We start from the raw sequence: 26,143 nt of genomic DNA, 5'->3' as shown, positions 1-26,143 counted from the left end.
ATTGCCTCAGGCAGCCAGTCCCTTTCAAGAACATTTGCACTTGGGCTTGCATCACTTCCCTTCTGCAGGGGTCTGTGTGCTGGGCTTTGGTAGGCTCGTCTTGCTGAGGCTCTGAATTCGAGCTCAACAAAGACCACAACTAGACCAAGGTCGGTTGCTCGCGGTGAATCGTGCAGAGCAACAGCTTGTCCAGTTTTGTTCAAGGGAGGTTTAGGATTGGAACTTCAAGAGTTGTTGCTGTTTGCTGAGCTGAGCAGAGGAGTCTATCCAGGCCGGTATTTTGTCTCCTGACCTCTTGGCATGCCAAATGATATGTGCTCGATGGGGATGGCCCTTGGCAGCAAGAGGGCAGTTTCTGCCCGCTCAAGCAGCATGAGGCCAGTGGCTATGGGGGTCTCACCGAGCTGCAGTGCCCTGCAGCCAGTCATGGCAGACAGCTGGCGGCTGAGCTGGCAGGGTGGGTACATCTGCATCAATCCTTTCTGTCCCCTCGGCACCCACAGAGGCTTTGCCGCACACCAGCTGAGTCTCCACAAGCGGTGCAGCATGCTGCAGCCACCCACTCTCCTCACTCAGAGGACAGTACATAGATTGGGGACAGTGGAACAGGGGAGTCCAGGCTTCCTCGCTGCCTCCACAGCCAAAGTGCTGCAGGACCTTCCTCGTGGCCACACTCGTGCAAATTTAACAGGGCGGAGAGGCAGGAAAATCGCAGAGATGTTAAGTTTCTCCTGGTTTGGATGCCTGTTTCACAAAACCAGCAAAGGAGCCTGTAATGCTGCCTCCCAGAGGGAAGGGCTGCACTGTGGGTGTAAGCCCCAGTTACCCACCCTTGAGACAAAGTCAGCGGGAAACTGATTTCAGCAGTTCCACAGCTCACAGACATGTTGATACTCTTTTCCTCCAAGGAGCTGACAGATTTTTACCAGTTGTCATAACCTGTATGCAGAAGTTCATTATGTTTTCTCTTACGCTGCAGGAACGTCAGCCACAGCTCCTACACAGACAGCAGCATGATCTTGCACTCTTTTGGGGCAGATAGAGGCGAAGCATTTCCCAGAGTCGCAGTTCTACTTGCGGTGGGTTGTGCATCTGGGTTTGTTTCCTGCTCATGAACTGTTGACTCTGGAGGGAGCAGTTTAGCTTCAAGGGCTGCAGGGCTCCACTCAACCATAACTCAGCATTTCTGAGGGTGTGGGTCTTCTTGGGACAGCTTCCTTCCCTAATGCACAATAACGTAAACGTGTACAGATTTTTGAAATTGCAGAAATGGAACCATTGGGAAATAACAGACTAACAGGAAATTTAATTAACGTGTGTTTGACAGGCTTGCGGAGGGAGCTAGGGCCAAGTGTAGAGGTTTCCAAGGAACAGTCAAAGCACCCCTCTTCCCAGGACAGCTGCCTGCCTTGTGCTCGACCTTCTGACAGGTTTGGAGCTACCTCTAGCTTGGACTGGCACCTTGGAGAGAATTTCTAGCCTGTATTTGGGAGGGGAGATGTGCTGCTCCTTTGGCTGGTGGGAGCAGATGTTTGCTCAGGCCTGTTCCCTGGGTCAGAGCAACCTCCAGCTAGTGCATGCCCCGACTCCCGGGCTGCCCTAAAGAGCTGTTTGTGAAGAAGGTCCAGGGTTCCTAAAAGAAAAGGGAAGGGCAGGCTCTTGGCCCATAAACCAGCATAAACAAGCTCCAAGCAGAAGCCTTTGGCCTGAATTGCATCTCATGACCTCTGCTGTGATCCATCTCTTACACAGCCAGAACTTACTTGCAGGGGCTGGATCTATGTTTCCTCGTACACACGACAAGGGTGAGCTCTCATAACCATCCATACTAGCTGTTCCTGCCCTGCCTTTACTCTGGGTTTTTTGAGGCAAGGGATGTTTTTAAGGGCTTAATGTTTAATCTGCACCCTACTAACCAGAAGAACTTGCAGAGGTTAGATGAGACTGGGAGATACCTGCACAAGGTCCTCTTCCTTTCCAAGGTCTGTGTGCCTCCAGCCTGGGAGGTTTTCAGAAGCACAGGGATGTGAAATCCAGCCGCTTGCTGGGGCTGGTGAAAGGCACATGATGAACAATCACCTCCAGGGCAAAGGAGTTGAGCTGCAAGCACAGGACAGAGAGAGAATTAGAAAGTCTTACATTTCTGGGCAGTGTTTTTGCAGAAACACGCTGCTCTTGGCAAAGCAGGAGCAGACATGTTTGGCAGCAAGCCAGCCGTGGCCCTGGGTGCTGCTGCAGCGATGCCTTTGCCCTGGGTCAGGCCAAGGCCGTGGGACCAGCTCTGTCCCTCCTGCCATCAGGCATGGGCTCTGAGACTGCCTCAGGGTGGGACGGGGCGGTCTCCCCTCTCCCAGGGCTGCGTGACTGGCAATTGTGCAGTGTATCCCACTTGCAGCCCAGAGCCAGCCAGTGTCCTCTGAGCCACGGCTCTGCCCCGGCCTCACCCCAACCTCCAGTGTTTCCTCTGAAGGACCTTATCTCAAACCTTCCCTGATGCTGGTTGCTCAGTTGCTGAACGACCATGGAAGGGATCCATCCCAAAAGCCCCTGGGGACCAAAAATTTCTCTGTCCCAATCCCCAATTGTTCCTGCTGCCTTTCCTCCAGGGGGCCACGCAGCTGGGTTTAGGCCATGCAGTCCCTGGGGGCTCCCTGGCAAGGTCCAGCGCTTTGGGCTGCTGGCCCCATCCAGCTGCCCGGTGGGGAGCTCCTCACCCGTGTCTCCTGGTGAGCGGAGGGCGAAGAGCTGAGCACTGCAGGCTCTGCCGGGGCCATTCCAGCACATGGCAGCTTTTCTGAAAGCATGGAAATGGGGAGGGTTAGGCCACGAGGGTGAGAAAGGCCCCGGGAAAAAGCAGTGGCTTGAGCGAGTGTGGTGCCTATGCATCAGCCAGTGTTACTAATACCCATGAGCTGTTCGTGAGCTCAGGTTGCCCCATGTGATCCTGACTGTGTCAGCTGATGGGAAAAATACCTCTGTATGGAAGAAACGGCACGTTCCTCAGAGAGGCCCAGGACCGTGCACATCCCTCCTCTCCTCTGTGCTCAGCCAGCGCAGGGCCAGCAGGGTGCGAGGGATGGGGTGAGGACAGAGCCAAGTCCTGGAGAGAGGATGGAGGAGGGACCAAACTCGCCTTTGGCTCGGGGTGTTTGAATTGCCAAAGGTTTACTGCCCTGACTTTAGTTAACGTGCTGGAGCCTAATCAGAGCCCCCTATATTGCAGGGAGGTGTCCTCCCTCTCCTGGCACACGCTGAGGAGTATCAGGCCACTTTCCCCCCCTCCAGGGACAGGAGGGTGGGAGGGAGGAGGGAGGGGGAGTCCCGTGTGGGGCCGGGCTGCGGGGATGCCATGAGGACTGCACTCATGCCTGGCTGTCCCTACTTTCCATCGGGGGCTAAAGTTGGCAATGTTTCCCTCTGTCTCAAAAGACAAAAGTCACAAAGCTGGATTTATTCCCACTGTAAAACCCCTTGATTTTATAAAACCCTCAAAGCAGTGCTGGAAAACACGATGCTTTATTACCGGTGTTATCATCTGGGCTTCATGCCGTGGTTGTTCTTACCTCTGGCTTTCTGAACCATACCAGTGTATTTCAAAACCTGACAGTAAATAAAATACACAAAGTTAGCTGCTGCTTCTGATCCACATAGGCTGTTCTTTAATTTCTGCAATGTACTTACGGGATATGGTAGAAAGAGGAACTTCTGTTTGTTTTCATGTGTCCCCCACATATTTCCACTGAGTTCTCCTCTACCTCTTCCCCTTTTCTGAGCCAATATCCCTGTGTGATCTTTTGTCATCCACAAACACTCTTGCCCGTTTCATCCACATCCTTTGAACTTTGCTGCGTGTTCTTCAAAACCTGGTGATTAATGTAGTCATGCCTCTCTGCTCCCAGCAAAGAGTCCACATTCAAGATCTCCCTGCAGTAAGCAATGCCTGCTGAGCCCGGCATGGATGGCCAGCTTAAAAAGCGCTAAAAAACCAGAGGACAGGGCTTTGGAAACCGTGGGGTCATGGTCCAGCCTTGCTGCTTTGGTGGCGTTGAGGTGAGCAGGTCCGTGCTGCAGGTCCATGGTACACAGTCATTTCTCCTGCTAAATATCGTCTTTCTCGGGTATTTCACCCTCGAGGGCACTGCATCTCCTGCCGACAGCAGTGGACATGGCTGGGCCCTGCCTTTGGCTGAGGCTTGGGGCGCACCTGTAATACAAGTACAAAAGGACAGTCGGAACCTGCAGGTAACGAACCCGCTCCCTGCTCTGCTGAAAACATGCGCTGGAGCCTTTGGAGGTCTCAGATTCCCTTGTGGTCATTTCTTTTTGCTAGTACAGCAAAGCAGTGTGGTTAAGACCATCTCTGACTTGGCGTGATGGAGCTTCCTCCAGAGACGGTGTTTGAGGCCGTGTCCAGCACGGCCAAGGATAAGCACTGGCAGAGGAAGCCCCAGCACTGTCCCTTGCCAGCCTCCAGCACTCCGAGAAAGGCTGTAACAGCCCCAGGTTGCCACAGACCATGGTCCCACCAGAACCTGCTTCTGCCTTCCCCGGCTGCAGCAGTTGGGGACGTTTGCTGCTCATTCCGCTTCGCAAGCGTGCACAGAGCTGGCCCAGTGTAGCAAATCCCAGACTTTAAGCTGGGGCTGACAGGGAAAGTCTTGTGGTTTTTCTTCTCTCCTGCAAGGTGGCTCTCAAATACAGTCTTCAGGGGCTGAGTGTGACCCCGGCTGCAAGCACGAGCACTTTCTCTCGGGAGGTGTAGAGGAGAAGGCAACACACGAAGCCAGGAACAGGGGAGACCCTGAAAGCTCAGCCCAGCCCACCCCATCTCAGGACATGAATTTTGCACAACGGGGTTTTGATCGTTTCCAGCAGCCCAAGAGGAAGCGAAACTTCCCTCCCACCACCGGGGCCTTTCTTGCATGATTGTGGTCTTTTTCATTCCCAATGAGATGCTCGTTCCCGATGAGGCACCCGTGCTTTCGGAAAACAGGCGCTGGCCTCTGCAGCCCCGCGAGTACAGCGTGGCCTCCCGCCCCAGCACGGGGCTCCAGGCAGCTCAGATAAGCAGACGTGTGCCTTGTCCCCATGATTAGCTAACCATCCTCTCGTGTCAGGCATTGTAGGAGAGGAACTGCCTGCAAGAGAGATGTGAAACCCAGGAAACAGAAAAATGGCACTTAAAATAAAAAGGTCTTGTGCCTGGCCAAGCAGTGGCTCTGAAGCCAGCTGGGCTCAGCAGGCAGCTCCCACTCCCCAGCCAACTGAGCAAGGAAATGGTGACTTGAGAGGGAAATAACAAAAGAAAAGGAAAGCACATTCCTTCTCCCTTTCAGTTGGTCTTTGCTAAAACAAAGTGATAACTGGGCGCTGTTTAACTTGGCTCACCCACAGCGTTTTGGTTTGGGTGCCCCTACGCAGCAAGGACATGGCTGGGAAAGCTGCTGGCGGAGCTGGCTGCCGCATCCTTTGCTCAGCAGCTGGGGAAGGAGGTGAGACCGCGGGGACATCGGGACCCGTCTTCAGTTAACAAAGGCTGCCAGGGACCAAAGTGCAGCGCCCATGGACCCCGCAGCCAGGCAGAGCATGATGGGGGCACTGCCAGCACCTACACTCAGAAACACATCTGCAGGAACACACTCACCGTGACTCACACACAAAACAGTTGTTGGGGACAATCTAACCCTGTTTTGGCACGTTTCTTCACCCAGTCAAAAAATATCCTGTTCTATATGTATTAGTCAAGCCTGACAGAGAAGTGGGTGCAGGAGGAGGTGAGGCAGGGGTTTGTATCCCACGCCTGATGAGCCCCAGAGGGGAGGAGCTTTGGGGGCTCCCAGCTGGCTGCCACCGAGCTGCCACCAGCACCAGCACTGGCTCAGTCTCATCTCCAGTTGTTGAGGGGTCTGTGGGCATGAGAAGCCTAAAGGAGAGGCTGGCATGGCATGGCATGGCACGGCACAGCCTGGCACGGCATCGCACAACATGGCATAGCATGGCACAGCCCAGCACAGCAGCCAACCAGAGGCAGCGTGCTGGAGGTGATGCTCCGTCAGAGTGCAGGAGCCAAGGCCGGAGGAGCCAAAAGCCGAGCAGCTGCGCAGGAACACCTGGGAAGCGCCAGAGGGATTGAATTTACTTTGGTAGTTGGTAGCAGGGTACTGTGAGGAGAGCTGAGCCAGGCAGGAGGCAAAGGAGGGGAAGCTGCTGCCCTGGCACAGCTCAGAGTAAAAAGACAGCAATTTTCTCAGCTGCCTCACCGCACAGCAGCAGCAGCCCTGCAGAAAGCTGGTCTGCCAGCCAGCCAAGGCTTTATTTCCCTCGCCGCCTGCCAGCTCTGCAGGCTGAGGGAGAGCTGGCAGCATGGAGGAGGAGCGGGTTTGGGGGTGGTGCGCGTAGCCATGGCACTGTCCCAGTCCAGTGACAAAGGACAGATTCAGGGCAGCCCAGTGCACAGCTCTGAAGCAGCTCCCATCCAGGCAGGAGAAAGCCTCTGCCCTCGCCTTTTCTGGCAGAAACCAACCCATGTTTTCTACCCCAAACTGAGCATGGAGCCAAGCAATGACCCAATCCTTGGTGCCCTGTGGTTGTCCACTCTCGGCATCCGCTGGCAGCTCCATCCCCAAAAAAGAGGTGGCCACGCAGCCAGAGCAAGGCACCCTGGGCTTTGCCTTGCCCCACCATGTCCTCTCCCCAACACACTCCTCACCCCCAGTGCCTTCCATCCCCTGGGGTGCAGCTGGGTCACCAGCTCCCAGGACAGCAGGGAAATGTCCGCAGGCAGGTGAGTCCCAGCAGCATCCCGAGCTGGCTCCTGGCTCTCCCACTTAGGATGGCGTCTGCCATCTCTGCAGGGAGAAGAACAAATCCCACCTGCTCCTGCAAGCGGCTGGCAGGAAAATCCCATGGTTTGGGGACTCCAGTGCTGGACCAACCTGCGCTTTGGGTTTGCGCCATGCTGGGTGTCTCTGCATGGGAGCATGGCCCCACACGTGGCTCCCAGCCACTGCGCATCCTTCCCACCGGCTTCACCAGAGCTTGTTTCTGCCAGGTCTGGAACTGAGGACGAGCTCTGCCGTTTGTGCAAAGTAACATAAACACACTGAACCGCTGATCACTGTTGGTTGAAGAGCCGTCACCACCAGCTTGCAGCCCGCAGGAGAACATCACGCTGCACCCCCATCTCACCAAGCATCATCTCTCCAAAAGTGTCTTTCCAGGACACATCAGCTGCTGCAGTTCCCCATTTGCAGATCAGCTTCCCAAAAACCAGGCATGGAGTTGCAGCGGAGAGGTTTGCCATGCTGGCTCTCAGTATTTGTCTTCAAGAGCTCCAAGATGCAACACAAATACAGGCTTGGCACGGGGAAAACCACGTCAGCTCCTTCTAGCAATGCAAACCCAGTGATAAGGACTGAAAATCTCCTGCAGCACTGCAGGTGCATCCAGCACTTTAAAGAGAGGGTTGCTGAAAGGTAGGAGGGGTGGCTAGGGCGTCCCACACAGGGCTCACACAGTGCCCAAGAAATTCCTGCAATTTTGATGGCTCCATTTGATAAGGTTAGCTGGTCTTGCCATGTTGGAGAGAATTGCCCAACCAAGCAGCAGAAGCAGCGCCATGCGACTTCTACGAGTAACTATGGTAACCCAGAGCAAATAAAAGCTATTTTCAAACCAAAGGCAGAACCTCCTTGTGGGAAGTTCTGGCTGATCCCAGCTGCCAGCTCTGTGCTGGGGTCCAGGCATGGATGCCCTGCAGAGAGGGGGATGGAGAAGACCAGCCAACGCACAGGACATGGTGCTGGAGGAGACCAGGAGCTCCTCCTGCTTGCCTCTGGCATGTCAGAAAAAGGACAGTGGGAAAAAAAACCCAAACATTTTTTCTCTGTACTGTCCCCAGGAGCTGAAGAAACAAGGATGATTTCCCAGCTGCACGGAGAAGAGGGAAACCAGAGGGCTTATATAGGGCAGGAAAGTCCTGGACAGAGAGATGAGAAGGGAACGGGATTGGATTAGGTTAGATGAGAACAGAAGAATAGAATAGAATAGAATAGAATAGAATAGAATAGAATAGAATAGAATAGAATAGAATAGAATAGAATAGAATAGAATCGAGTCGAGTCGAATCAGAGGCCCCTAATTTGCCTCATCCAGAAGTCTAGCACCAGGTAGTGTCCCAGATAAGAAGGAGTAAATAGCTCAGGATGGAAATCGGTTAATTAAGACCCAAGTAGAGCAAGAGAAACCTCACTTGCAAATCTCCCAAGGTCCTGACCTGGGAGACGATGTCACCCCGGGGACATGGGGAGCGGGGAAGAGCTAGGGAACAATCCCCACCAAGCCCCGTGACTCAGCCATGTGATTCGGCAAGACACCACAGGAGACACCAAATGAGGAAATGCTCCGGCCGAGTTTCTCCATCACTAGCAAGTGTTTCCAGCCAAGGCTGAGGGCCACGGGTCCGCTGTCAGCCTTTGGTTTCCCATCCCCACTCCTGGCACCAGCTCAGCCCCGCTGACCCCTTGAGACCCTTCCCCTGCCCTGGCCAAGAGCCCACACGGGCTTGTCATGTGCCAAGCTGTGGGGCCCTGGGAGGTACAGAGCATTTTTAACACCTTAACACCAAATCCCCTCGGGAGGACTGGGTGGCCAGAGCATCCTCTGCCAAAGCACCCTGTCGTGCCTCTGTGCCAGCACCTCTGTGCCCAGACCCACCAGCGGGGCAGGGGGGGCGCAGCTGGTTTTCCAGACCCCTTTCAGCCCTGCTTCATGACATGGGCCAAGCCACCAGCATCACTGTGACATTTAGAAATGGGAGCTTGGAGATCCCCTGGCAAATGGCTGATCCAGCTTGCTGAAGCCCAGCCGGGGTCAGGGCAGGGGAGCAGCCCTGCTGCCCCGGGCAGCAGCACCGAGCGGCCTGCGGCCGGCTCCTGCTCACAAAAAGCAGCCGACAGAAGCTGGGGCCCTGTGTTAAACCACTCTCCGGCACATTTTGTCCACGCGAAGATGGTTGCATGGTCCCAGGGTGGTGGGAAAGACATCCGCCATAAAAGGGCACTTGGAAAGTGCCACCCAAAAAGGTGGTGGCACCCAGAGCCTGCACCCGCTGGAAAGCCCATCTCAACCCTCTGCTCCCTTCCTCAGGATGGGAACGGACAAGGTGAAAACCACCCTTTGGTTGAGTTCAGTGTGGTGCCGTGCAATACCACCAGACACGCACACGGAGCAGGGTTAGTCCAGCCCAAAATTAAAAGGCAGAACTGGAGATGACAAACTCACAGCCCCCATGGCGAACGCGTGAGCGCCCTCGGTGGCAGCCTGGTAAGTGTCTTCTGGCAGTGTGAGGAAGGTGAGTGCAAGCTGCTGTGGGAACAGTAAGTTGGGTTGTTCTGCCTCTGGGTTTCTGCCTCTTTGCCTTTGATACTCTATTCACCTACCAGTTTTGCACTGAATTTTGTTCCCTCCTTTCGTCATCCTTTCCCTGAGGAAGAAAGCATCCCTGCACCTCCAGAAGGCAGAACGCTGGCGTGAGAGCCTCAGGTGACCCCACTCAGGGGTGGCAGTGGGGCCAGTGGCACCCCGGGGGGCGGCTGGATGGGGTACAGTGCCCATGGGGGCAGAGCAGACGTGGCTGTGAGGAGCAGGATGAGAGAGACCTCATCGCTCCAGGTCTGCAGGGGCCCAGAGAAGCAGCAGAGTGTTAGTGATGGTGGAAATACCACACTTTTAGACAGCAATAGTGTACAAAGGATTTAATAGCATTAAATTACTCTTGGGTACCCCCTGCAACTTGCCTGGTACCCAGGCATGACAAAGAGCCAGGCAACGTTACACGCCCTGCCACCAGCATCCAGATGGTCCTTTCCCTCCTCTGACCCACGTGGGCTTCAAGCGTCCTTGTGTCCACCCACTCCACCCATCACAGTCACACCTGGGGCAACCAATGTGGCTCAGCAGGCATCCTGGGAGGATGCTCAGCAAGTAGAATCATAGACTGGTTGGGGCTGGCAAGGACCTTTAAAGCTCACCTAGTCCAGCCCCCTGCAGTGAGCAGGGTCATCTTTAGCTGCATCAGGCTGCTCAGAGCCCCGTCTAACCTGACCTAGAATGTTTCCAGCGATGGGGCATCTCCCACCTCTCTGGGCAGTCTGTGCCACTGTCTCACTACCCTCAGCATAAAAAATTCCTTCCTTATGTCATGGTCCCTCCATTGGCTGTGGTCAGTCCAGAGTCGTGTGGGGCGAGTGGAGGAGGACTGGGCAGTCCCAGGCAGATGGAAGGAGACAGATCCTCCTGTCTCCAGCACCCAGACCTTCGCTGCATGCATGCCCCGACATGTTTGCACCGGGATGTGAGGCAGGAACCGTGCCAGCCCCGCCACAATCTCTTCTTGCCTCTGCCTGGCCGGTTCTAGCGGCACAGGGAAGAGCAGGGCATAGGGGTGTGAAATAAATACAGGGTATGGGAGAAAATGTAAAATGAAATATTTTGGAAGAAAGTCTTGTCAAAAGCATGAAAAAATATCCTTTCTGTGAATCAGCAATTTCTGGTGAAAACCCAATCAATTTGTTAGACCATTAGCACTGGAGAACTAAGACCCAGAGACATGGAATGAGTCCCAAAAGGAGAGCATGGGAGGAGGAGAAGGAGGAGGAGGAGGAGGAAGTGTGGAAGGACAAGAGGGCTTATCTCCAGGTGCTTGTGCCCCCTGGGATTTTGGCTGTGACTCAATGCAGGGGCAAGGAGACTCACAACATCCTGCAGCTCTGAAGGGTGGAAGAAGGGAAGCTCAGCCCCTGGGGGTCCTGCGGAGCCAGCACTCAGCCCTTCTGCAGACACGGCGTCCCTGAGGTGCCGCCGCCGCCACAACTCGTGAACTCACGGCTACAAGGAGGCTCTTTGTTCACTGGCGAGGGCCGTTCTCCGGGTGGATGGGAGCGACGGTGTGGAGACGGTGCCGGGTGGTTTGTGGGAAGCTGCCAGCCGGCAAGGGGCAGTGGGGCCGGGGTGTCCAGCTGGCACGGGGCCGGGCACAGGGAGAGGAGAAGGCGGCATTATGGCACGTGGGAAAACAGGAGCCACTCCATCAGGCAGCCAGGGCTGCGCAGAGGGACCTGGGAGCAGCAGGGGGACGCCTCGGTGGCAGTGGGTGCCCGGAGGCACAGGAGGAAGAGCATCCTCTGGGGGTCCCTAAAATCCACCCTGCTCCCTGGGACCCTGCTCAAAATACCGATGCCAGCGGTGCCCCAGTTCACAGCTGTCCTTGGGGCTTCAGAGCCCTTGTCCATCGCTATGTCGGCACCCATCACGCAGCGGCTTCACAGATAAATCCCGTGGGGGCAGACGACTGGCCTCATCTCTGCTGGCCAGGATGCTCGTGCCACCTCTGCCTGGGCTCTGCACCCCGCAGGGACCCCTCGGGTCAGGCATGGTGTTCAGAGAGGTGCCCGCTCTGGTCAAGGGCTGGCGGTGATGCAGCCAGGCAAAGCCCAGATGGGCACCGGGCTGGCACAGACCCCAGCGGAGAAGCAGGATAAGACACCACTGGTCCCTGCTGCCCTCACCAGCCCAAACTTGATGATCAGACTGCCAGGGCCACCAGCGCCTGAGGGACGAGAAATGCACCCAAGGATCAACTGCTCTGGACTCTGGGGCAGGGATTGGCCCCATCCTAGTGAAAGGCTTCCTGATGTAAATTGGGGCTGCTGAAAACACTCATTAGTAGTAAAAGCCACCACCATAGCAACGGTGACAGTAGCATGCTGACAAACTACAAATCCCAGGGTGCAATGCTTCAGGAAAAGCAGCATGATGGTGGTGGTGGTGGCGGCAGTCATGGTGATGGCCAGAGAGGCGGGAGATGCCCCATCGCTGCAAAAATTCCAGGTCAGGTTGGACGGAGCTCTGAGCAATCTGATCGAGTTGAAGATGTCCCTGCTCACTGCAGGGGGTTGGGCTAGGTGAGCTTTAAAGGTCCCTTCCGGCCCAAACCAGTCTGTGATTCTGTGATTCTACGGTGGTGGTGGTGGCGGCAGTAATGCTGGTGATGGTTGCGGTAGTGGCAGTGATGATGGTGACAGTGGTGGCGGTGGTGGTGGAGCACATGTGGGACCCACGGCCCCTGCACCCATCTCTGCTAGGGCTCAGGACAGGATCCGCCTCTGGGGCTCTGGCCCCCAGCGCTGCCCCACTACCCTCCCGTCCCCTCCCGCCAGCTCTGAGCTTTTCAGCCAGTCCCTGTCACAGGCCACGTCCTGAACGTCCCCATGAAGACCTGGTGACAGATCCTGCCCAAGCCCATTTCCTCCACCGAGCCGACGTGTCCTGGAGCCAGTCCCCAGCAAGTGCCCTCCACCTCTGCCTGCTTCAGCGACGGGACTGTTGGTGTCCAACCAGTGGGCAGGGAACACACCAAGCGGGATTTAAATCCTGTTCTCACCTTCCCTGTGAGCTTTGACAAGGCTGAGGCATCCAGCAAGGTGGCAGCAATGGGAAAAGGCAGGTGTCTCTCAATTAAGGGGTCTGGTATTTCAGGACATCAGATGAGCAGCAGGATTTGTGGCAGCAGCAAAACCAGGCGCAGGCAACTATTAATGAACACCCCAAATTCAGAATTAACATGTTTTTTTTCTAGAGTACCCATCAGTCATCCTTTTAGGATGGACTGTAGTAGTGTCTCTCCGAGATGTTTCGGGACGGGGTTAGCCCAAAGGAAGGTTGACTGCACCCTGCCCGTAGCGGGGGGGTGGGTGGCAGCACCTGTGGTGGGGTGATACTGTAGTTCAAACCAGCCCACCCCGTCCGGTCCAGCCCCGGGGGCAAAGGGTGGGCCAGAGGCGCCGGCCTGGGAGCAGGAGACACGCCAGGGAGAGGAGTGGGGAGATGGGGACTGCCAGCAGGATGCTGCCGGCATCGGCCCCTGGGAGGAGGTGGAGTGCAGGGGGCAGAGACCCCCAGAGAGGACATGAAGCCTGCAAGGCCCCTTGGGGTCAGATACGTCTCCCGTGGGGAGCCCACGCCAGGTCAGCACCGCGCAGGGGACAGGCTACAGGGGTCACAACATGCACAAGGGGCGCAGAGGATATGGCACACGGCACATGGCATGGCGGATGTGGCACCTGGGGACATGGCACATGGGACTGGGAACACAGGACACGGCACATGGGGTGCGCCATGGGGGATGTGGCACCGGGGACAGAGGGCACGACAGAGGGACACGGCGCACGCAGGTCACCGAACGCGGGCATCGCGTCCCGCCCCGCCCCCCGCCGCGGCCCCAGCCCCGGCGCCCCCGGCCCGGCGAGGACCCGCCGGCGCGTGGGCGGGGCCGCACCGTGGACACGCCCCTTATGCTAATAAGCGCTGAATCACGCTCAGCGGGACGAGGCCGCCGGACAGGACTGAACCACCCGGGAGCAGGGGAGGGGAGGGCGACCGGACGGGAGCGGAGCGGGAGGGCCGGCGCGGCCAAGCGCCCCGCTGGCGACACGGGCCGCGGAGCGACCAGGGGGCTCGACCCGCCCTCGGGGGCGAGTCCCGCCGTAGGAGCGGGGATTCGGGGGCGGGGGAAAGGGCCGGCGGGAGGTCGGCCCCCAGCCGCAGGCCCGTGGTGGTGGCCGAGGGCGGGGCGAGCGGGCGGGGGCGGTGGGTGCGGATCACGTGACGGGCGGGCCGCCGCCATTTTGTCCTGGGGAGGCAGTATTTAGGGCGCAGCGCCCGGGCCGCTGCGCACTCCTGCCGGGACGGAGGTCCGTGTCGCTGTGCTCTCTCCCTTCGTCCCTCCCTCTCCTGCCCGGCCCCCTCCCTCGCGCGGCCCGCAGCCGGCCTCCGCCCCGTCTTCCTCCCTCCTCCCCTTCCCTCTTCGCCTCCGCCATTTTGTAGCCGAGCGCTGACTGCGGAGGACCGGCGCCGAGGCGCAGCCTCCCGCATACCCCCCCCCCCCGCCCTCTCGCGTTCCCGCTCCCAGCGGCGCCTCGCCCCGGCCCGGCCCGCGCAGCCATGTCCTCCAGCGCCAGCCCCGAGTACGCCTCTTTCTTCGCCGTGATGGGCGCCTCGGCTGCCATGGTCTTCAGCGGTGAGCACCCGGCCGGTCTCCGGGGTGGGGGTAGGGGGCCGGTGTCGGGGCCTGGAGCTGCCGGGGCGGGGGGGCAAGGGCACGGTCTGGCGTGCCGCCGTAGCGCTGGCGGGGAGTGCCCCTTTCCCCGACCTCCCCCTCCCCTGGCGGGGCGAGACCCCGCGGGTGGGCCTGGCGCTCGGAGCGTCCTGCGATGGGGGGGCGGGGGCGGCCCCGGAGGTGGCGCCCCCCCCAGCTCCATCCGGGCTACCGGGGCGCGGCGGGGGGGGGGGGGGTCTGCGCGGGTGACGTCACCGCGGAGCGTGCCGCCGGCGGAGCCCCCGTTCCCACGTGACTGCGGCGACGCTGCCGCCCGGCCCCGCGGGGGCGGCCGTGCCTTCCCCTCCGCGGGGAGTCGCGCGCGCCCGGGCTGCTCGCCGCTGCGGGGGGGTTTACCAGCCAGAGCCCGGTGTCACCGGCGGCCCCAGCCCCGGCTCCGCTAGCGCGCGCCTTAGCGTTTCCTGCGGGGGGAGGGGGGTGTGTCTCGGCCTGTGCCTGGTCGCCCTCCGGGCTTCCCGGGGCTCGGGCGCTGCCGGCGGTAAGCCTGCCGTAGGAGCCGGCCTGTGCGGGCCCTCCCGGCAGGGCGGGTTGGTTTGGCTCTCCCGGGGCTGGGTGCAGCACTTCTGCGGTAGCGAGGACAAAGCTGCTTTTAAAACAGTCCTTAGATAATGCAAGACCAGTTTTTAGTGGGATTGAGACCTAAATATGCAAGCATTTTAGGAGTGAATTCAGCTTTAAAGGTGTTAATGATATTAAAAGGAGCTGCTAGGCTCCTGACCTTCCCTTTAAAATGGGAGATGCATGAAATTCTGAGGATCTCTTCTCTGTTGGCCATCCATCTGCATGTGAAATTATTGAGGCTCAGGGCGGAGTAAACTGGGTCATTCTGCGGTGTTGCTCTCCCTGTTGAAGAACGTTTATGTAGAGAGCCATAAATGCTGTTTTACACTGAAGGGCTGTCATATGATGCCATCTCTTGGAGCCTGAGTAAACCTCCTGCAGAAAATGGGGAAGGCTTCAGCTATTTTTTTTCCAAATGTAAGTGTTACCCTAACTAGGAATACAAGAACTAGGAATCAGTCTGGCTTTTTCTTCTGAAGGGTTGGCCAGTGCCTCCACATGTGTGAGCGTACTGACTTGTCTTCCTCTGTCACCTAATTTGCCTCCCCGTTGAGTAACCAAAACACCCTATGTTGAATCGTCTGTAGCTCAAGTTGCATATAGCTGTTCATGTGCTTGAAGTAGCCTCTGAAGGTGGTAGCGAGGTCTGCAATTTGTGGAAGCTGCTTGTGATTGATTAGTGTGATAGATTAAACTGTGTAAATGGCTAAGTAGACTGGATTAAAACTAGTGTTTGAGAGGAAGCTGTCTAGCCATGCTGGCCTTGGCACCATTGACTGGTTTGGGTGTGTTTAGACTTACTCTGTACCTGGTGGTGGGATGGAGATGTCCTGTGCTGAGGGCAGTTAGTGGCCTGCCACCTCAGAGTCAAAACCTTGTACTAGCACTTGACAGGTAAGGGCTCTCCAGAAAACAGCATGGCTGAAATGCTGTGAGAGCCAATGTTGGTTGGGACTGCTGACCTACCTGCCTCTTGGCCCTGGACAATAATGGAGGAATAGACTAAGACCTGGTTACTTGTTGGAAAACAGTCAGCAGATCACTGCCTTTTGCAGAAGAGCAGTGATTAAGGTGCTAAATACTGAGCTTTCTTCCTGAGGAAGGAGTCACTGGATTCCTCTGGGGGGGGGGGACACCAACAACTTGAAAGCAAAAGAACATGGTTGTATGGCCTTTTAGGCACTGGTTTTGTGATATACAAGCTTGCTTCAGTGGAAACATCAGTGAGGGGTGCGAACTTGAGTCAACATTTTATTAGGAGTTCAGAATGTTGATTGGCATGTCTAAACTAGAAGTGAAGGATTTCCTAGAAGCTGTGGGTTTGATAGCGTGGTACTGTGGGATTGCAAGTTAGAGGGGAAGGTTTGAGTTGAGTGATTCAAAGTGAAGTGCTTGAGCTATATCAATGAAGGCTTGGTAGCTATTGCTGCTGCTGGTATGTGACTGGTCCTTGATGCAGAATTGGTGTCAGGCGGTCCCAATACCAGGACGTCTGAGCCATGCAGTTAGTCTTTTGTTAGGGCCTAAGCGCATCTGATGGGTTCAGTCACAGGAACAACAGGTTATAGATACTGCTGATGTAAAATTATTTCTTGGCTGTGAACATTACTGAACTGCTTTAGTGAAGCAATATGGCAGAGGTGTTAATATAGGATAACTAAAACTTGCAGTGTCATGCAGCTTTCCAGTAGGGATGGGATGCTACAGCATGTTCTGATGTTATTTGAACATTAGTTGTTTAAAAACCTGCCCTGATTTAGAAGGAGCTAAGTCTGTCTGGACAAGCAGTGTAAAACTAAGATAGTCCTAGATCAGTGTTAATTAGTGTGGTGATCTTGTCTAACTCGCGTGGTATCTAAAGATCAGATTCTTGTGGAGCTTGTAGTTCTGAGACCTGTTTGTAGTAAACATGTTCAAGTTCTGTACTGTCTAGGCTAGTTTGATGTGAAAACAAGTGACTATGCAGTACTGTTTGATGTTTGAACATTAACTGCTGATGGTAAATAGATAGCAGAACTTGTTCTGGTCAGTTAGTACTGATGGCAGCTAGAAAGACTAAAGCAGGCTGCTGTGACCTTGGCTGTCTTTGAGCCTCCTTATTCATTTGCTGATTACCACTTGTTTTGATGGCTGAAGTTCCTTTATCTCCTATTTGTAAAACATGTAGCTGTCTCAGTGTCAAGTGCTGTTGAGTGATCAAATCGTGGCTGTTCCATGCAACTTCAGCATGCCAAAATGGAAAAGCATGGTGTTGAGCAAAGCTGGCTGGTTTTGCACTTGCTGATACTCCATGTAGAAAAGCCTGATGTCCCAGGCACATGCCACTATGGCCTCTATAACATGGTAAGGAGTTTTTCTTGCACCTGAACTCTGGATGGGCATTCAGTGCCTTCAATACTGCTTCACTGTCACGAGTCTGGAAGGCTGCTAATGAAGAGAACTCCAGCCAGCATTGTTAAGGTTAGTCCTGGGTCTTCTCGTTGTTGCTGTGGAGCTAATGAAACAGTACTTTTAGAACTAGGGCTGCAGATACTGTAGCAGTTGATAGTTATTAAGGGACCTCCATGGTGAGATTGCTGGCTCAGAACATCTAGCTTGGTGCAGCTCTGCACAGTCTGATTCTAGAAGGCATCATGACTGTAAACAACTTGCAGCCTTGAAGGCAAATTACACCTCTGCTTCCTGAAATACTGTCTCTTGAGGGGTAGGGAGGTGGTAGAGAGCAGAGCTGCTTGTTTCTCAGTAAGGAACTGTAGACCTCATCCTAAGAGGAGCTTGCAGACTGCTTAGCTGTAGCTTGCAGGTAAAGATGAAGTAGCAGAACAGAGTGCAGCTCAAGGTAGTCTTCTGTTCCAAATCATTAGAGTACTTCAAAGGCATTGTCGTATGGGCAGAAAAGCTCAGTGGGTCAGATGTTTGAGCTACCAGACTGTCCACAGTAGAGACCAGCTTAAGTATTCATCCTTAACAGCAGGTAAATTAGTGGACTATTAAGACCAAAGTGTTTCAACAGAAGTAAACCAGATGGTAGTATTTCTACAGCTCAGTTAAATTAAGGGAAGACATCTCAACAAGGGTATAATTTCCACTTGGTAGATGCTAGTCTTACTATCATCTGAAAACCAGATTGAGCATCAGGATAAACCATTGGCTCTACAAAACCTGGCTGAAGCAGATATGCTGCTGCTGGTGCTGTGGCTTCCAGGTGTGCCTGATGAGACTCCTGTCTCACCCTGAAGTCACTGTAGACTATGAAGTCTGCAGAGACTTCCCCTCTGATGGGAGCATTCAGAGCAGCAGTGGAGATGTCCTGAGGCAGCTGGCATTCCTCTTAGTCAGCTTCCTTTTTTCCCTTCCTAAAACAAGCCTCTTCCATCTGTCCAAACCCTGACTAATTTCAAGCAGCGATTGCAAGCTGAAAAACTCTACAGCCTGATCAGGCTGTTGGGTGATGTCTGAAACAATGGTTTCACAGAAGTGCATGCTTCTACCTGCTTGCTGTCTTCACCAAATACTAAGGCATAACTTACTGAACTGGCTTCCTTCAGATTGTCAGTCATGTGAATATGAGGCTTCAAGTCAGGCTAGTCTGGCTACAGGAGTGTCTGGATGCAGTCAGATGACCTTGGCTTTCCCACACTTCAGGAATGAGGCAGCTTAGCTGTGGATGCATGCTGGTGGGTGGTGTGTGCTCCTGTTAGATGGACTAGGTGGAAAGGGCTCCTGCTAACTGGTATAACAAGCTGGTGGTCAGTACCTGGAGTACAGTGGTCTGCCCAGTCTGTGCATGGGTCATCTTTAAGGTTGCTGGCGAGCTTCTATGATGATAGAGAAATAACAAGTGGCTGGACTTAACTGCTTCAGAGGAGCAAGCCTGTACCCTGATGTAAAGTGTCAGCCTTAGCATACTTCAGAAAAAAAAAAGGCTTCATGTGCTATGTCAGATGGTCCAGAGTACCAGTTGCAGCAGTTGCAGCTGCTTGGACGGTTAACCAGTAACTCCTTTTTTTCTTTGGACTACTGCTATTGCAGCAGCTTCTTGAGGAGCTGGTAGACTTTTAAGTTCTCAAATTTGTTGAAGAAGAGTAAATGGCCTGCTAGCCTTGGAGGTTGTCTTTGATAATGCAGTATGCTGACAGTGCTAGGCTTGTTTGAAATCCCCACACCCTCTTGTACCATTAGGAAAGAACAAAAAGTGTGCTGTCCCTAATCCTGGAAGAGGTGACTCACTGAAGATTTTCAAAGTCTACAACTTCCTCTAGGGCAGCTTGTCCATTTGTCCCTCCAGTTATTGCTGGAGCACTGACTACCCAGTCTTTGGTCCCTGTGATCTGGATTTGCATTGGCTCCCAATAAAGTTCCACTAATGTGACTGTCTTGTCTGTGGAGATGCAACTGAACATAGCAACAGTTTTTCCAAGGCAGCTGAGGAGTATCCATTACAGCAGTCTGAGGTAGAGCTGCGTTTGTGTTAAAAGGGGGGGCGGCTCTCAGAATACCAGTGGGAAGAAGCCTGTTTCTTTGAAAATGCCTGGGTTGTTGGCATGGCAAAGTGGGGATGGTACTTGACCTGAGTATTGCCTCTAGCAGTTTTCCAGCCATTTAAGAACAACCTGCTCCAGGATGAACAGGCATTGAGGTGAATTGATGCCTGCTGCCTGGTTCAAGGGAAGCCTACCTAGTGTGGAGGGCAGCCCATTTGATAATGGATTAATGATAAAAGACTCCAATGGATTAACCCTAAAAGTCTCCAGATGTAAGTATTCATCAAGAATGGTCTCTGAGACTTGCTATGGTAGTAAGTCGTGGTACCCTAATGGAAATTGACTTCTGTTACTAGCTCACTGCCTAATGCAGGGAAATTCTGCCCATTAGTGCTCTGGAAATCTTTCACACATAGCAGTGTGAAAACATGCTTCTCCATGGTGGAATGCAGGGGGAATTACTGGCTCTGAATGGACCAAATGCTGCTGGAGTGAGTGTGGCTGCTTCTGAACCTCTGTATTCTTGGGCTGAGCAAGTCTGAATGTATTGCAGTTGCTGAAGCTGCATCTATGCAAATGGTTTCCTGGCTTGAAGGCCCCTGATAATGTGGTTGCTGTCCATGGGTGCGTATCTGCCTGCAGAGCGCTGCAGAACTGATGACAGGCTTTTGGTAATAGCCTCTTTCTGTGTTGATGGAGTGTCCCATGAGGTGACTCGCAGCCAACTTAGCTGCAAGGTTAACGCTCATGGTGCATGACCTGACTGCGCACTGTTAACTGTAGCTGCAAAAGGCTGGTCCTGATGCTTGGACTCGCACTTGATCTAAAGCACAGGCTGCCCGACTACTGACAGCAAGTATCAGGCGGAGCTCTACTGAGAGTCCTGGTAGTGGCAAGACTACAACTAGTCTGCAGTCCTTACTGAAGCTGTTGCCTTTATGGCAAGTTACTTCCTAGTTCATGCTTCGCCTTGGAGCTGCACACACCTCTACTGCCTTTGCTACCACTTGTGATTAATAGACAGTAACAGCTGTGGCAGGATGCCAGGCAGTGCATCCACAGCCCTGTGAGTGTGTTTTGCCCCCAGGAGCAGTACTAAATCGACTCTGGCTGGTGAGTTCAAGGACTTACTCTTCAGAAATATTTCCAAATCAAGTTAACCTTTGAAACAGGCTTACTGGGAGTGGGTGGTCTTGAATGATGTGTAAAGCAACTTCTCTGTATTGTAACACCATTGAACTTATAAATGGCAGAGTTCCTGGTTGTAGACCAGAATGGCTTTCTTCTGTGATAGACAGATAGGCAAAGTGTTGCTTTTTCATCTGCTAGGTAAATGTTTTGATAGCTCTTACGTTTGTATGCTTTAAAGGTAGTGTTGCAGTTTAATTGGCCTCTGTTAGATGTGATGGAGCTGTATGGTCTGAAGCAAATACATGGAGTTTTGGTGTGTAACGGGTACAGCTTTTGTTCTGTTTTTGCTGTCTTCCACATGTGTCTCTTCAGACTACTCAGAAGATTTTGGGGAACAACCTTCCAACTCATTGGGGTATTTAAATGTAGTGTATGAGGCCTGTGTGCTTCAGATGTTGAGCTGCCAAGGGGTACGAGCCAAGATGTGCAGGAGGATTGTCCTAAGTGCCAAATAGCTCATAACTGAGCAGTTGTGCCATTTGATGGCTGTTTCATGGTGGGAAGTGGGTATCACCTTTGCCACCTGGACCATTGTATTGGGGTGTTGTCAAAGGTATGAGAAGAACTCAGGCTAGAGAAGAGCAGTAAGACAAGCTGCCTTGTAAGAGACTGGAGATGCAGCTGCAGGGGACTCCAGTGTAAGCCTGTTTGTTGGTCAGATTGCTGCTAAAGGCTTCGTTGGGAGCAGATGTACCAAGCTCTGAAGCTGTATATGTGGCACCTGTGACTGTCCACCAGTGGGAGTGCAATAGTGCCATCTAAAACTGTAGTGTGAAAACTGGCTGCCACAGACTACATGTAGACTTGATTTGTTAATGGGACCAAGTTCAAGGCATAAGCTCTTGCCTGTTCCCTAGAGTTGGGATTTAACAGCTGGGAATTGACAAACTTGTGCTGATTTGCCCTTCCCCGAAAGCTTAAGTAGGCTGGCTTTCTGTAAGTGGGATTACAAAATCAGCTTCTGTAATCATCACTGCATTGATTGCAACACCTTTAAGGAACTTCAGACTTGGAGGAAGTAATGACTGATCTAATTTTAAATAGTGAATTTCCCTCATGAGCCTCTGTGTTTCTGGAGAGGTTTGTAAAAGATTCCAGACAAGAGAGGTGGTTTCTGCTAACAGCTATAGCACTCTAGAAGTCTGGACAGCCTGAGTCTTGATTCCACTGACTTTTCCAGTCCTTAGAAGATGCTTCATCTGACAGAAAAGGTTCCTAATTCAAGTTAGTAACTTCTTTCTAGACTTCCTAGGGGCTAGACCCTTACACAGTATCATCACTGAAATTGCTAGCTAAGTCTGTGCTAGTTTTCAGGCCCAGCTTACACTGGCAGGTAAAACCTGCCTTCTGTTCTTGGCTCAGGCTTCCTGCTAAGCTAGATTCTAGTTCTGAATCACACTGGAAAGCCCTTTACATCTGGCTCAGTGATGGTCAAGGTTCAAGAGCTTTGCTAGTACAGAACCAATTCGTGGTTGATAACGAGGCTTTCCCTTCAAGTTTTTGTAACTAAAACAACTTCCTTCTGATAGTGAGTGCTGTGATGGTGCAGCAGTGCTACCTTTTTTAATCTTCTGAAGTTTCTTGGTGCAAAGCCAGGAGGATTACTGCTCAGTTTTTGTCTGCTCAAAGCTAGGCTTTATGTAAATGCTGAGTGAGAAGCAGGAAAGCAGCAAACTCAAATAGTAAGTCTCTGAACAGTATAGAGATTTAGAATCACCATGGTTCTAATATTCCCCAGTAGCCTTTTAGAGCAGGCAAGAGCATTTTCATGTGAAATGGGACTGTTACCTTTGAATATCAGCCTGATAGTGCCTGAAAAGGAGGCTGTGTACCCTTCTACATAGCTTGTAGTGCTGCTTCAAGGACAGTCCTGGGTGGCTGCTAATCTTCATATTGTATTTTGGGTGATGGTGGGTGCAGTCCAGAGTTTTGAGTTCCTAGAGTACTCCAGAGAAAGGTTGGAAGGAAAGGGGTCTTTCCAAGTACTTCAGAATAAAAGACTGAGGTATTTGTGGAAGCTTTTGAGATTAATACGGAGTTTTCAAGGCAGAAGTTACTTTTGGGGGTAGTGCTTTGGGACTCTTCTAGCATTCTGCAGTTGGAGGTGGGTGATAAGCCCATGTTCTGCTTTGAAAACCAATCTTTGGGTTCCTGTGTTGGTCTCTGCATGCTCAAGTGTTTACACAGGTGATCAGTGAACCTTAGGGGTAAGGTGGCTGTGGTCCTCTATAACCTACAATCCATACTCTACTTTGGTTGCAGTGGTTGGATTATTAAGTGTTTGGAACAATTCCTTCATATGTGAGATTATTGACACATAAAGATGGTGTCCTTTCTCCAAGGAATGAAGTGCAGCAATGATATGAGAGTTTGTTCCTATCTCAGTATGTGTCTGAAGCTGAAATGGCATGTTTAACCCCAGGCCAAAGTGTAGGCAGATAGGTTTTGTGGGAGTAGAGGCCCAGTGGAGGTGACTTGTTAGACATTGGGTTCATCTGAGAACTCAGCCCAAGTGGCTCAGAGTTCCGTGGCTGTAAAAACCTGCCTTTCAGCCAGGTTACATCCTGCTGTGGTAGAAAGATGTGCTTTTCTGTTTCCTTTGAAGTTCAGCTGAGTAGAGCCTAACAGTGTGGGCTCTGTGAGGGCACAAACTGAAGCAATGAGTTAAGATTTGGACCTTGGCTTTTGGTTCCTAAACAGGAAATGAATGTCTGCTAAGGGAGTATACCCTCCTGTGAAGCTAGCTTAGAGAGGGTATTCTGTTATCAGTACTGTTTGAGCAGCACCTTTTTGTTGATCTAGGTTGGTCTAGGACTCCGGATAGGTTGCTTCCTCATCCCTTAGGGGAATATTTCTGGCTGACAAACCAAGTAGTCAAGTGACAATGTTAGTTTTTCACTGTTCTTCTTTGTGCTGACTCAACTCTTCTAATACTGCAGCCTAGTGAAGGAGATGGTATTTGGGGATGTCTAACACATTTTTTTCTCTTCCAGCCTTGGGAGCTGCGTATGGAACAGCAAAGAGTGGCACAGGTATTGCAGCCATGTCTGTCATGAGGCCTGAGCTCATCATGAAGTCAATCATCCCTGTTGTCATGGCAGGTATTATAGCTATCTATGGCCTCGTAGTGGCAGTCCTCATTGCCAATGCCCTCTCACCTTCTATCACGCTATTCAGGTAAGTTGCTGCATCTGTCAATTTTTTGTTTAAGTTTGTCCTGTTGCTGTTTTGATGCTGCTGAACTGGTGGGTTTTGCTTGAGACCCAGGAAGGACTGTCAATGTGAAGTGCTCCTAACCTGGGCTTAGCAGCATGGACTGAATTTCAGCTGTCCTGCCTGTTGCCTTGGCCTCAGTGGCAGTGTTTAGTGTTGCATGACTAGTTTGCTGTATTGGCTAACGGATCAGACATCCCACTGCTAGAGACAACGCAGTGGTTTATGGCTTGAAAGAAACTGTGCAGGCAGTGCTGGGATAAGAGGCTGAGGTTGTTTCATGGTGCTACCCCTGGAATACATGGGTCTCCTCAAGACTCTCTAATCAGACTAAGTAGTTCCCCTGTTGCCTGGGAGATGCAAGTGAATAACTAATGTCACTTGCTGCTTTATGTGCTGGTAAATCAATTCTCAAGCTATAGATCAGGCCTCCACACCAGCTACAGTCTGAAACTTCATCTACTCTTGAGAATCTCTGGGACGGACTTGAGACCTTTCAGAATAAAACAATACTTCTGAGGTCTAACAGAGTAGGTACCTGTGTCACTACAAGCTATAGCTGATGAGCAGTGTGGTTGGCCTGGTAAGCCGTGATCCAAGGAACAGCGGATACACATGCTCCTTTGCAGTTACCAGATACTGATAGGGGCTGCTCCTCAAGTACTCCTGCCTGGAAAACCAGACTGTTCCTGTCCAACTCATGTAGTGCCAGGGACCTAATAATCACCTAGATGTGCTGTGGTTATATAAGGTTGCTAAAGGTGGGAGACAAAAGCAGCTATTAACAGGGTACGCAGCACTGTGGGACAGGGTTTACCACATGGCTGGAGTAAGCACAGCCTTGGCAGCATGCTGAGCCTGCTGCTGCTACAGACAAGCTGAGTGGCTGTGTGAACTCGGGGCCAGTAGCTCAGCTTAGTGTATGAGCCATGCCTCAGTATCAGCTACAGGTCTTGCGTAGCTGCCCATATCTTTTAAGTATCAGAGCTAGGGGTCTCGGGAAGCATTTGCTTTGTGAGACATACTGTGCTTGCTTAAAAGAGTATAGGAGCTCTTCCTGCAGGAAAGAAGGTCCCTTTAAATGTTTAAATATTAATTCTCATTTCCTTTGGGAGAGCAAAAAAAAGGGTAGTGTCAAGTTGAAGGATTGGGTGTCCTGTTGCTTGCCACTGAAACTATTTTCATCTCTGTCCTACAGGAGCTTTCTTCAGCTGGGTGCCGGCTTGAGTGTGGGCCTCAGTGGTCTGGCTGCGGGCTTTGCCATTGGCATTGTGGGTGATGCAGGTGTACGGGGAACAGCACAGCAGCCCAGGTTATTTGTGGGCATGATCCTGATTTTGATCTTCGCTGAAGTCTTGGGTCTCTATGGCCTCATTGTTGCCCTTATCCTCTCCACAAAGTAAACATCGCAGTATGATGTAAAGAGATGTAACAAATCCACGTTTGGGAAAAAAAAGCTCCAGAATGAAAATGGTCTCTCCAATGTGTACAGTTGTCCCAATTTGCTAGTTGATCTCTTGTAAATGCGCAATGTATGTTAGTGACTTGTCTGTCCTGTGTGTACTTCAATATTAAATTGGATGGGCTGCTCCAAGCCTGCTGCATGGTTTGGGGTGGCCTGTGTGCAATTTTCCACCCATTACTGTTAGTACTTTATGTATAAATATGAACTAGAAATGTAATTTTTTCTCTTCACTGGATGTTTATTTATAAAAGACTTGACACGTTCATACATCTATGGAGCAAGGATTTTCAATTTCCCATGCTATATATATTAATCTTATATATAGGTAGATTACACTGTGGGGTCAATTGTAAGTGCAGAGAATTCCTTGGATGTAACTTTGATTCTAAAGATTGCTGTAGTGTCCTGGTATTGGAGTATGAGAATTTGTGTTTTATTACAGCAATTGTCCGAAACACTCTTGTGTTTCAGTAGTAACCGCATATGCTCTGGCATCAGAGTCGTGCACCCAGTGTTGGGTTACAAACTTATACCATGTTTCCGAATAAACCTTCCTCACTACATTGCTGTAATGAGTCCTCTGCCTCTGATTTCATGCTCTTGCTGCTCCTTGAGGAAGAGGAGGGAGGTTCCTTCAGGGGAGGCCGGTTCCTGTGACTGGGCACCATGCAGAGGTGATGCTGTCATCACTGCTGAACTGTTTCTCCTGGGCTGGTAGCAATGCTGTTCCCAGCAGCTGGCTGCTTGTGGGCAGTACTGGTGGTCAGGAATGAAAGGCTGTTGCAGTGCTAGGCTTGCCCTGATCAAGCAGCACATCTTTGCCAGGTAATAGCCTGGGCAGCATGGCCTGAGTAGGCAGGGTCAGGGAGCAAGGGTGCAGGCAAGGAAGAAGCTGCTGAAGAGCCTTCAGGCAGCTTGTCCTTGTGATGGCTCTACAGAAACTTAGCTGGTTGGAAAGCTGCAGTTAGCTTTTGCCTCTAGAGCACCTGAACAATAGTCTCATCAACAAAATGGGTTCATTCAAGAACTTGTATTTTTAACTTGTAATTCAGG

The 26,143-nt window shown here is 52.5% G+C and overlaps 1 protein-coding gene across 1 annotated transcript; it reads left to right on the top strand.

Moving 5' to 3' along the window:
• Positions 1 to 13,956: 13,956 nt before the first annotated feature.
• ATP6V0C (ATPase H+ transporting V0 subunit c) lies at positions 13,957 to 25,653 on the top strand. The gene is made up of 3 exons (XM_086472992.1): positions 13,957 to 14,077; positions 23,406 to 23,589; positions 24,824 to 25,653. The coding sequence occupies exons 1-3, from the start codon at positions 14,002 to 14,004 to the stop codon at positions 25,026 to 25,028; spliced, it is 465 nt and encodes a 154-aa protein (XP_086329118.1). The 5' UTR covers positions 13,957 to 14,001; the 3' UTR covers positions 25,029 to 25,653.
• Positions 25,654 to 26,143: the final 490 nt, after the last annotated feature.

Source organism: Leptosomus discolor, chromosome 14 (assembly GCF_034619465.1).
Source record: "Leptosomus discolor isolate bLepDis1 chromosome 14, bLepDis1.hap2, whole genome shotgun sequence".
NCBI lineage: Eukaryota > Metazoa > Chordata > Aves > Leptosomiformes > Leptosomidae > Leptosomus > Leptosomus discolor.
Note: the sequence above shows the minus strand (reverse complement) of the source record. Positions and strands in the feature narration are given on the sequence as shown.

Coding starts and splice junctions, on each gene's coding strand:
- ATP6V0C (XM_086472992.1), top strand. CDS start 14,002: ATGTCCTCCAGCGCCAGCCCCGAGTACGCCTCTTTCTTCGCCGTGATG. Junction 14,078..23,405: donor GGCTGCCATGGTCTTCAGCG/GTGAGCACCCGG, acceptor TTTCTCTTCCAG/CCTTGGGAGCTGCGTATGGA. Junction 23,590..24,823: donor CCTTCTATCACGCTATTCAG/GTAAGTTGCTGC, acceptor TCTGTCCTACAG/GAGCTTTCTTCAGCTGGGTG.